The sequence below is a fragment of the Doryrhamphus excisus genome, linkage group LG1 (assembly GCF_037039965.1).
Source record: "Doryrhamphus excisus strain RoL-2023G ecotype Guam linkage group LG1, RoL_Dexc_Guam_v1.1, whole genome shotgun sequence".
NCBI classification, from domain to species: Eukaryota; Metazoa; Chordata; class Actinopteri; order Syngnathiformes; family Syngnathidae; genus Doryrhamphus; species Doryrhamphus excisus.
Genome location: NC_136357.1, coordinates 27,716,904 through 27,729,082, shown reverse-complemented (window position 1 = coordinate 27,729,082; position 12,179 = coordinate 27,716,904). Strand labels below are relative to the sequence as shown.

Below are 12,179 nucleotides of genomic sequence, written 5' to 3'. Positions count from 1 at the left end.
AGTAATAATAATAATATAATATGATAATCTCCGATAATAATAATAATAATAATAATATATTATTATTACTATTAATAATAACAATTATTATTATTATGATGATTATTATTATATAATATACCGATAATGATAATAATAATAACAATTATTATTATTATTATTATTATTATTATTATTATTATTATTATTATTATTATTATTATTATTATATAATTATTATTATTATTACTATTATGATTATTTTTTAATAATAATAATATAATTGTAATTATAAAAAATAAATACATATTAATTTATTAAACATAAATAATTATTATTGTATATTAATGTTTATTTAATTAATGTTTATAATTAATTAATTATCATTATTATTATATTATTATCATATATATTATTATTATTATTATTCATTATCACTATTAATTATCATTAATAATAATTAATAATAATAATAATTAATAATAACAATTGGTAATAATAATTATTATTAATAATAATAATAATTATTATTATTATTATTATTAGCATAATGCACTCGTAATCTGAGTGCACTTTGATATTCCATGAAATGAAATGTGCATTATAATGGAAATATGTTTATGTATATATGTTATCATATTCATAAGTGGTTTACATTTCAGTATGTGCGGCATCCCAGCTAACATAACATAACAGCATCACCAGCCGTCTTCTTCTCCATCCCTCCCAAATGGTTGCATTCCCGGCTGTCTGTCAGCCATAAAGCTTTGCATGTCACTCACGGCAGGATCCACTGCTGTCAGCAAGGGCGTGACGTCGCCGACTTTAATTGGTCTTCCCTTTTTGTGCGTAGGTTCTCCGACATGCCCTGTGCTGCTGACGTGGTGAATACCTTAGATCGACAGGCTCTCGCTTCCATCCTCACCGCATACGGGGAGGAGAGGCACGCCGGGAAAATAGCTTCAGCCATCGTGGAAGCACGCCGCGTCCGCCCCATCACCCGGACCCAGCAGCTGGCCAGCGTGGTCGCAGGTAGCCACACGTGAACCCCCATCATTCCCACGGCTTCCTCAAGGCTGTAGCGAAGAAAGAAAACACAAGTTGCGTTCAAAGCTCTTCTCCCCATGGGAATTTTCACATACACGTACACTCTTTGTTTGGAAGATGTGCTAGAAACATAAATGTATATAATAATAAAAATTTTATAATAATAAAATAGAAAATATAATATAATAATATATATAAATATAATAATACAACAGAAAAACCTCCCCTATTGTCTACATTTAAATACTGTAGATTCCTTTTCTCTTTAAAGGAAGATGTGTTTGAAACATAAGTGTATATAATAATAATAATAATAACAATAATAATAAGAATAATAAAAAACTAACAAAAAATAATAATAAATATAAATATAATAATAAAACAAAAAAGGAAGCTGTGCTTGAAACATAAATATATATAATAAAAAAATAATAATTTATAATAATAAAATAAAATATATAATATAATAATAAATACAATTATAATAATAAAAAACTCCCATATAGTCTGCATTTAAAAACTGTAGGTTCATTTTCTCATTAAAGGAAGATGTGCTTGAAACATAAATGTACATAATAATAATAATAATAATAATAATAATAATAATAATAATAATAATAATAATAATAATAATAATAAACAAACTAAAAATATACAATAATTGTATAATATTAAAATAAAAAAATATAATAATAAAAAATAATAAATATAAACATAATAATAAAACAAAAAAGAAAGCTGTGCTTGAAACATAAATATATATAATAAAAAATAATAATAATTTATAATAATAAAATAAAATATATAATATAATAATAAATATAATTATAATAATAAAAAACTCCCATATAGTCTGCATTTAAAAACTGTAGGTTCATTTTCTCATTAAAGGAAGATGTGCTTGAAACATAAATGTATATAATAATAATAATAATAATAATAATAATAATAATAATAATAATAATAATAATAATAATAATAATAATAATAATAATAATAATAATAATGAACAAACTAAAAATATACAATAATTGTATAATATTAAAATAAAAAAAAATAATAATAAAAAATAATAAATATAAACATAATAATAAAACAAAAAAGAAAGCTGTGCTTGAAACATAAATATATATAATAAAAAATAATAATAATTTATAATAATAAAATAAAATATATAATATAATAATAAATATCATTATAATAATAAAACAAAAAAACTCCCATATAGTCTGCATTTAAATACTGTAGATTCCTTTTCTCTTTCAAGGAAGATGTGCTAGAAACATAAATGTATATAATAAAAAATAAATAATAACAACAATAATTTTATAATAATAAAATAAAATATATAATATAATAATAAATATAAATAATAAATAATAATAATTAAAAAAAACTCCCATATAGTCTAAATTTCAATACTATAGCTATAGTTTCTATTTTCCATCTGGTGTTACGTCTCTTTCTCTCTTGTCTTCCTTCTAATATGCATGCACACACACGTGACGTTATTGCTAACACAGACACACACACACAATCTCACACACCACACGTATGTATGTATGCACGTATGTACGTATGTATGTATGTAACAATGCCATCGCTGTTCTTTGTACGATTGTTTATTTTTTTCCCACGACTTTGTGTATACATGCCTTCCCAAGATGGGAGGTGCAGGATGATTGAAACGTTGCAGTCAATAGTCGGCGCGCAGAGCACCAGCGTGTGCGTCAGCGCCACCCTGGGAGAACAGGTGTGAGTAAGAGCACCCGTCTGATTCCCTCTCAACACAATACCACTGCCTCTGCTTATTGGCAACAGCACAGGTCCTGATTGAAGCGGGTAAAAAAAAAATGCTGACAAGGAAATTATGAAATTTGGCTCTGGTGTTGTTCCTATTGTTCAGCAATTTCAGTGCCGGTTATTGTGTGTAGCTGCTCTATAGGACTCCACAACTCGGTACAAAGACCCCTTTAAAGTGAATAGGTGCAGATTCCGGAAGATCTATAAAGCTTTCTGTGCTGTTATTGTGTGTAGCTGCTCTATAGGAGTCCACAACTTGGTACAAAGACCCCTTTAAAGTGAACAGGTGCAGATTCTGGAAGCTCTCGACAGCTTTCTGTGCTGTTATGGTGTGTAGCGGCTCTATAGAAGTCCACAACTTGGTACAAAGACCCCTTTAAAGTGAATAGGTGCAGATTCTGGAAGATCTATCAAGCTTTCTGTGCTGTTATTGTGTGTAGCTGCTCTATAGGAGTCCACAATTCAGGACAAAGACCCCTTTAAAGTGAATAGGTGCAGATTCCGGAAGATCTATCAAGCTTTCTGTGTTGTTATTGTGTGTAGCTGCTCTCTAGGAGTCCACAATTTGGTACAAAGACCCCTTTAAAGTTAATAGGTGCAGATTCTGGAAGATCCACAAAGCTTTCTGTGTTGTTATTGTGTGTAGCTGCTCTATAGGAGTCCACAACTCAGTACAAAGACCCCTTTAAAGTGAATAGGTGCAGATTCTGGAAGATCTATCAAGCTTTCTGTGTTGTTATTGTGTGTAGCTGCTCTATAGGAGTCCACAATTTGGTACAAAGACCCCTTTAAAGTTAATAGGTGCAGATTCTGGAAGATCTATCAAGCTTTCTGTGCTGTTATTGTGTGTAGCTGCTCTATAGGAGTCCACAATTCAGGACAAAGACCCCTTTAAAGTGAATAGGTGCAGATTCTGGAAGATCCACAAAGCTTTCTGTGTTGTTATTGTGTGTAGCTGCTCTATAGGAGTCCACAACTCAGTACAAAGACCCCTTTAAAGTGAATAGGTGCAGATTCTGGAAGATCTATAAAGCTTTTTGTGTTGTTATTGTGTGTAGCTGCTCTATAGGAGTCCACAACTTGGTACAAAGACCCTTTCAAAGTGAATAGGTTCAGATTCTGGTAGATCTAGAAAGTTTTCTGTGCTGCTATTGTGTGTAGCTGCTCTATAGGAGTCCACAACAGTAACATTCAGTATCGGAAGTTTGTTTTTTTTCAGTGTATACACATTGTTATTGTTGTTGTGTTGTTGTTTTTTTTTTCCACTCTACTTAATCTCCGCTTTTCTCCACGGATGTGTCTCCGGGATCTTTTGAAAGATGAATTAGAGCGAGAGCGAGAGAACACATGGCTCGGTGAGGCCAGACTAGGGCTGGGCCGGCCCTTCTCTGTGCAGGCGTTGTATTGATTGCAGTATGACTCACACCTTAGGCTGTTTAGTGCAGGAGGCGAGAAAATGCCACATCACTCACTTCTCTATTTATTGCTGTTTTCTCTTAAAGGCCTTTTATATAGGCCCCGGCGCAGACCGCTTTACGTCGTCGCAACCTCTGAATAATTTAAAAAAAAAATACTTCTATAATCCTGAAATCATATTTGAAATCACTTAAATAGACATTAATTCATTAAATCCTGGCCATTTATCGAAAATACTACCCCTTCAGTATCAAACGTTTTTCACGATTTTCACCGAGCACACCTACCAACTTCGTCTTTCATCAGAAAACTAACATTTGTTTCTACCTTTTACCGTTATTTTGTATTCAGCAGTCAAACGTAGGTAAGTTTCAGGAAAATATCAGTTCCTAACAAAAACAGCCTTTTCGTGAAAGGCGTCGCACCACAACACATACGACACAAAAATGGTTGGCATTAAAATTATTTACAAAAACAGGCTAAAAATAAAAAAAATTGCTGCTCTACAGGAGTCCACAACTCGGTGCAAAGACCAAGTGAATAGGTGCAGATTCTGGAAGATCTAGAAAGCTTTCTGTGCTGTTATTGTGTTTAGCTGCTCTATAGGAGTCCACAACTCAGTTCAAAGACCTTTTTAAAGTGAATAGGTTCAGATTCTGGTAGATCTAGAAAGCTTTCTGTGCTGTTATTGTGTGTAGCTACTCTATAGGAGTCCACAACTTGGTACAAAGACCCGTTTAAAGTTAATAGGTGCAGATTCTGGAAGCTCTAGAAAGCTTTCTTTGCCGGTTATTGTGTGTAGCTTCTCTATAGGAGTCCACAACTTGGTTCAAAGACATTTTTAAAGTGAGTAGGTGCAGATTCTGGAAGATCTAGAAAGCTTTCCGTGCTGTTATTGTGTTTAGCTGCTCTATAGGAGTCCACAACTCAGTTCAAAGACTTTTTTAAAGTGGATAGGTGCAGATTCTGGAAGATCTATGAAGCTTTCTGTGCTGTTGTTGTGTGTCGCTACTCTATAGGAGTCCACAACTCGGTACAAAGACCTTTTTAAAGTGAATAGGTGCAGATTCTGGAAGATCTATCAAGCTTTCTGTGGTGTTATTGTGTGTAGCTGCTCTATAGGAGTCCACAACTCGGTACAAAGACCCCTTTAAAGTGAATAGTTGCAGATTCTGGAAGATCTATCAAGCTTTCTGTGGTGTTATTGTGTGTAGCTGCTCTATAGGAGTCCACAACTCGGTACAAAGACCCCTTTAAAGTGAATAGGTGCAGATTCTGGAAGATCCACAAAGCTTTCTGTGCTGTTATTGTGTGTCGCTACTCTATAGGAGTCCACAACTCGGTACAAAGACCTTTTTAAAGTGAATAGGTTCAGATTCTGGAAGATCTATCAAGCTTTCTGTGCTGTTATTGTGTGTAGCTGCTCTATAGGAGTCCACAACTCGGTACAAAGACCCCTTTAAAGTGAATAGGTGCAGATTCTGGAAGATCCACAAAGCTTTCTGTGCTGTTATTGTGTGTCGCTACTCTATAGGAGTCCACAACTCGGTACAAAGACCTTTTTAAAGTGAATAGGTTCAGATTCTGGAAGATCTATCAAGCTTTCTGTGCTGTTATTGTGTGTAGCTGCTCTATAGGAGTCCACAACTCGGTACAAAGACCCCTTTAAAGTGAATAGGTGCAGATTCTGGAAGATCCACAAAGCTTTCTGTGCTGTTATTGTGTGTCGCTACTCTATAGGAGTCCACAACTCGGTACAAAGACCTTTTTAAAGTGAATAGGTGCAGATTCTGGAAGATCTATCAAGCTTTCTGTGCTGTTATTGTGTGTAGCTGCTCTATAGGAGTCCACAACTCGGTACAAAGACCCCTTTAAAGTGAATAGGTGCAGATTCTGGAAGATCCACAAAGCTTTCTGTGCTGTTATTGTGTGTCGCTACTCTATAGGAGTCCACAACTCGGTACAAAGACCTTTTTAAAGTGAATAGGTGCAGATTCTGGAAGATCTATCAAGCTTTCTGTGCTGTTATTGTGTGTAGCTGCTCTATAGGAGTCCACAACTCGGTACAAAGACCCCTTTAAAGTGAATAGGTGCAGATTCTGGAAGATCCACAAAGCTTTCTGTGCTGTTATTGTGTGTCGCTACTCTATAGGAGTCCACAACTCGGTACAAAGACCTTTTTAAAGTGAATAGGTGCAGATTCTGGAAGATCTATCAAGCTTTCTGTGCTGTTATTGTGTGTAGCTGCTCTATAAGAGTCCACAACTCGGTACAAAGACCCCTTTAAAGTGAATAGGTGCAGATTCTGGAAGATCCACAAAGCTTTCTGTGCTGTTATTGTGTGTCTAGAAAGCTTTCTTTGCCGGTTATTGTGTGTAGCTTCTCTATAGGAGTCCACAACTTGGTTCAAAGACATTTTTAAAGTGAGTAGGTGCAGATTCTGGAAGATCTAGAAAGCTTTCCGTGCTGTTATTGTGTTTAGCTGCTCTATAGGAGTCCACAACTCAGTTCAAAGACCTTTTTAAAGTGAATAGGTTCAGATTCTGGAAGATCTAGAAAGCTTTCTGTGCTGTTATTGTGTGTAGCTGCTCTATAGGAGTCCACAACTTGGTACAAAGACCCCTTTAAAGTGAATAGGTGCAGATTCTGGAAGATCTATAAAGCTTTCTGTGTTGTTATTGTGTGTAGCTGCTCTATAGGAGTCCACAACTCAGTTCAAAGACTTTTTTAAAGTGGATAGGTGCAGATTCTGGAAGATCTATGAAGCTTTCTGTGCTGTTGTTGTGTGTCGCTACTCTATAGGAGTCCACAACTCGGTACAAAGACCTTTTTAAAGTGAATAGGTGCAGATTCTGGAAGATCTATCAAGCTTTCTGTGGTGTTATTGTGTGTAGCTGCTCTATAGGAGTCCACAACTCGGTACAAAGACCCCTTTAAAGTGAATAGGTGCAGATTCTGGAAGATCTATCAAGCTTTCTGTGGTGTTATTGTGTGTAGCTGCTCTATAGGAGTCCACAACTCGGTACAAAGACCTTTATAAAGTGAATAGGTGCAGATTCTGGAAGATCTATCAAGCTTTCTGTGGTGTTATTGTGTGTAGCTGCTCTATAGGAGTCCACAACTCGGTACAAAGACCCCTTTAAAGTGAATAGGTGCAGATTCTGGAAGATCTATCAAGCTTTCTGTGGTGTTATTGTGTGTAGCTGCTCTATAGGAGTCCACAACTCGGTACAAAGACCTTTATAAAGTGAATAGGTGCAGATTCTGGAAGATCTATCAAGCTTTCTGTGCTGTTATTGTGTGTAGCTGCTCTATAAGAGTCCACAACTCGGTACAAAGACCCCTTTAAAGTGAATAGGTGCAGATTCTGCAGTTTTGTGCATTTTTATCAAGGCTCGCTAGCGTACCTGAAGGAAACCGTAACGCTAGGCTACTTCTGCTCTATTCCTCTAAGGCTAAATCACATCTCCAAGACGAAATAAAGGGGCAGATTGTGAGTGTTGACACCAAAGACAACAAAAAAAACACATTTGAAAAACGAGAACACGGCATTCATGAATTAGAACCATTTGGCTCCGCCGGCTTCAGTATTTTAGTGACACATTCGCCAGTCAACACCATGTCCGCCGTCCATCTGCTCGCCATTGAGACTCCGAAGACACCGAACGGACCCGCAGGACCTGCTCTCGTCTCACTTCCCTGGATTCAGTGACCCGCACGTGTCGTTAAATAAGATCAGTCGCACTTTTGTTGCCATCGGTGGTTGACTCATTGCAGCATTAATGATTATAAATACATTAGCGCTAGCGTACAAGTGCCGGTTGCTAAGGCCGACCGTTTATTCACTTGTTTTATTTTGCCATCACGTGTCAAGAGTTGCCATCTGGGTGGCGTTTTTCAGTTTTGTCCGGGGCCCATAAAAATATGAAATTATTTTGCAGTGTTTTTTCAGGTTAACAACAAGTTGCATGTATAAATGTTGTACTGCTTCTGGAGACGTCCCATGCAGTATTTCTCTGTACAAGGTGTAGTTTTACTAGAGTGAGGTATACCTGTGAGCAGGGGTCTCAAACTCAATTTACCTGGGGGGGCCACTGGAGCTCGGGTCTGGGCAAGGCTGGGCCTCATCAGGTTTTCCAAAAAAAAAAAAAAAAACCCAAAAAATAAACGCATTTATTAAAAACAGAAAAATATACAAACTTTTTCAGTGCTTTGGTTCCGATTAAAATATTTCAAATTAAATATTTTAAATATTTTAAATTAAATATTTAAAATTCAATATTTTAAATATTTTAAATTAAATATTTTAAATATTTTAAATTAAATATTTTAAATATTAAATAGTAAATATTTTAATAAAAGCTCTGATAAAACATTCCACTGTTCTCAAATATCTTAATTTTTATTTTTCTGCACAAAATAAAATGAAAAATAAATAAACAAATCAAGAATAATTTTTAATAATTTTAAATTAAATATTTTAAATTAAATGTTTTAAATATTTTAAATTAAATATTTTAAATATTTTAAGTTAAATATTTTAAATATTTTAAATTAAATATTTTAAATATTAAATAGTAAATATTTTAATAAAAGCTCTGATAAAACATTCCACTATTCTCAAATATCTTAATTTTTATTTTTCTGCACAAAATAAAATGAAAAATAAATAAACAAATCAAGAATAAAGAAAATCAATCAGTAATAAATAAATATAATAATAATAATAATAATAAAAACTTAAGAAACCACATATAGTTGTTGGGTAGACAAATTATTTTTTTTCATATTAAAATGAACAAAGCATTATTAGAGCCCTGTAGACATGACAAAACACGACTATAGTCACATTTATACTCTTTTTATTTACAACATATTGCGCAACTGCAGGGTCTTGAGACACATGCTAACTCGCAAACTAGAGCGCTAGCGACCTAAACGGTAAGCCTTCAAGTTATTCTCCTTTCAACTTAAATAGCCAAAAACTTACCACTTCCACACATATAGTGAGGATAACTATTAACAGTTATTTAACCTTTAACATGAACATTAATCAAACGTAATATTTTTTTTCTGGGTACATGATACCATACGGCATCCATATCAAACTTGCGCGGGCCCGCGCTAACGTTACACTTTCATATCAAGGCGGGGGCCTCAAAGTAGTGTCCTGCGGGCCACATTTGGCCCGCGGGCCGCGTGTTTGAAACCCCTGCCTGTGAGTAACTAATCATAACTAATGACAAGGGAGGAGGTGAGATAACCACGTAAGCAACGAGGATTTGCTAAGGTTTATAAACGCAATAGTTACTTTTACTAGTAATTACTTTTGTAGTGAAGTAACTCAGTTACTTTTTTTGAGAAGTAACTAGTAACTATAACAAATTACTTTTTAAAGTAACGTGCCCAACACCGTCAATGACGCAATGGGGTGGGTCACAAAACTATACTAAGTATTACAGTATCACATATAATATACTATAACCAGTTTGTATAGAAAGCAGGCGAAAAAACAGGAAGTAAACGCGAGGTTTATGTTTATTGTTGTTATGTTTGCACTGAAGTGTCCATTCGTTTTGCACTTTTTTTTTTTTTCGGTCCCAAGGAGCATTTCCTGCTGCTGCCCTCTACGCCAGAAAAGACCGACTCCAGCGACCTTCGCATGTCGCAACGAAGACCTTCCAGGCTCTGCGTATCCTCGTCAACGACGAACTCAACCAACTGCACGCCGGTCTCCGCGCTGCCCAGACGGTACTGAAGTCCGGTGGACGTCTTTGCGTTATCACTTTTCACTCGTTAGAAGACCGACTGGTGAAGCGCTTCCTTCGGGGCGCCGACTTGTCTCATCTAGAACAGCATCACTTTGACCCCAGGATAAAAGCCAAAGGGAAGGACAAGTCAATGGAGAGAAAAATAAGTGGAGATAATACTTATTGGAATCGTTTCCAAAAAAAGGTAATAACCCCGGAAAAGGGCGACATGAAAGACAACCCTCGAGGGCGCTCAGCAAAACTTCGGGTAGCAATCAGATGTTAAAATACCGGATTTTCTGGACTATAAGTCGCACCATAGTATAAGTCGCATTTTTTGCGGCTTTTCCGTATTTTCTGGACAATAAGTCACGTTGGAGTATAAGTCGCACAAGGTCAAAAATGCATAATTCGGTAAAAAAAAAAATACATAAGTCGCACCATAGTATAAGTCGCATTTTTTGCGGCTTTTCCGTATTTTCTGGACAATAAGTCACGTTGGAGTATAAGTCGCACAAGGTCAAAAATGCATAATTCGGTAAAAAAAAAAATACATAAGTCGCACCAGAGTATAAGTCGCATTTTTTGCGGCTTTTCCGTATTTTCTGGACAATAAGTCACGTTGGAGTATAAGTCGCACAAGGTCAAAAATGCATAATTCGGTAAAAAAAAAAAAATACATAAGTCGCACCAGAGTATAAGTCGCATTTTTTGCGGCTTTTCCGTATTTTCCGGACAATAAGTCACGTTGGAGTATACGTCGCACAAGGCCAAAAATGCATAATTCGGTAAAAAAAAAAAAAAACATACATAAGTCGCACCAGAGTATAAATCGCATTTTTTGCGGCTTTTCCGTATTTTCCGGACAATAAGTCACGTTGGAGTATAAGTCGCACAAGGCCAAAAATGCATAATTCGGTAAAAAAAAAAAAAAATACATAAGTCGCACCAGAGTATAAGTCGCATTTTTTGCGGCTTTTCCGTATTTTCCGGACAATAAGTCACGTTGGAGTATAAGTCGCACAAGGCCAAAAATGCATAATTCGGTAAAAAAAGAAATGACATAAGTCGCACCAGAGTATAAGTCGCATTTTTTGCGGGTCCTTATTTTTCCGGACTATAAGTCGCTCCGGAGTATAAGTCGCATTTTTTGCGGGTCATTTATTTTTAACTACCGTATTTTCCGGACTATTAGTCGCGTTGGAGTATAACTCGCACAAGGCCAAAAATGCATAATTCGGTAAAAAACATACATAAGTCGCACCGGAGTATAAGTCGCATTTTTTGCGGGTCATTTATTTTTAACTACCGTATTTTCTGGACTATAAGTCGCTCCGCAGTATAAGTCGCACAAGGCCAAAAATGCATAATTCGGTAAAAAAAATATACATAAGTCGCACTGGAGTATAAGTCGCATTTTTTGCGTGTCACTTATTTTTAACTACCGTATTTTCTGGACTATAAGTTGCTGCGGAGTATATGTCGAACAAGGCCAAAAATGCATAATTCGGTAAAAAAAATATACATAAGTCGCACTGGAATATAAGTCGCATTTTTTGCAGGTCACTTATTTTTAACTACCGTATTTTCCGGACTATAAGTCGCTGCGGAGTATATGTCGCACAAGGCCAAAAATGCATGATTAAGTAGAAAAAAACATACATAAGTTCCACTGGAGTATAAGTCAAATTTTTTGCGGCTCATTTATTTTTAACTGCCGTATTTTTTGGACAATAAGTCGCGTTGGAGTATAAGTCGCACAAGGCCAAAAATGCATAATTCGGTAAAAAAATAAACATACATAAGTCGCACCGGAGTATAAGTCGCATTTTTTGCGGGTCATTTAGTTTTAACTACCGTATTTTCTGGACTATAAGTCGCTCCGGAGTATAAGTCGCATTTTTTGCGGCTCATTTATTTTTAACTCTTGTATTTTCCTGACTATAAGTTGCTCCTGAGTATAAGTCGCATTTTTTGCGGGTCATTTATTTTTAACTACCGTATTTTCCGGACAATAAGTCGCGTTGGAGTATAAGTCGCACAAGGCCAAAAATGCATAATTTGGTAAAAAAAAAAAAAACATACATAAGTCGCACTGGAGTATAAGTCGCATTTTTTTTATTAAAATTATTATTTTTTTAAATGATGTGAAGTATGTTATAAATTAAATTTATTATTATTATT

At 35.2% G+C, this 12,179-nt stretch overlaps 1 protein-coding gene across 2 annotated transcripts in view; it reads left to right on the top strand.

Moving 5' to 3' along the window:
• The window catches only part of mettl15 (methyltransferase 15, mitochondrial 12S rRNA N4-cytidine), a 45,296-nt gene extending 34,242 nt beyond the window's left edge, over window positions 1–11,054 (top strand). For both annotated transcript variants that reach the window (XM_058077046.2, XM_058077043.2), the window contains 2 exons: window positions 833–1,011; window positions 9,851–11,054. In XM_058077046.2, the coding sequence (XP_057933029.2) occupies window positions 833–1,011; window positions 9,851–10,281 (610 nt within the window). In that variant the 3' untranslated portion in view covers window positions 10,282–11,054. The remainder of the gene's footprint in view (window positions 1–832; window positions 1,012–9,850) is intronic.
• The last annotated feature ends 1,125 nt before the right edge of the window (window positions 11,055–12,179 follow it).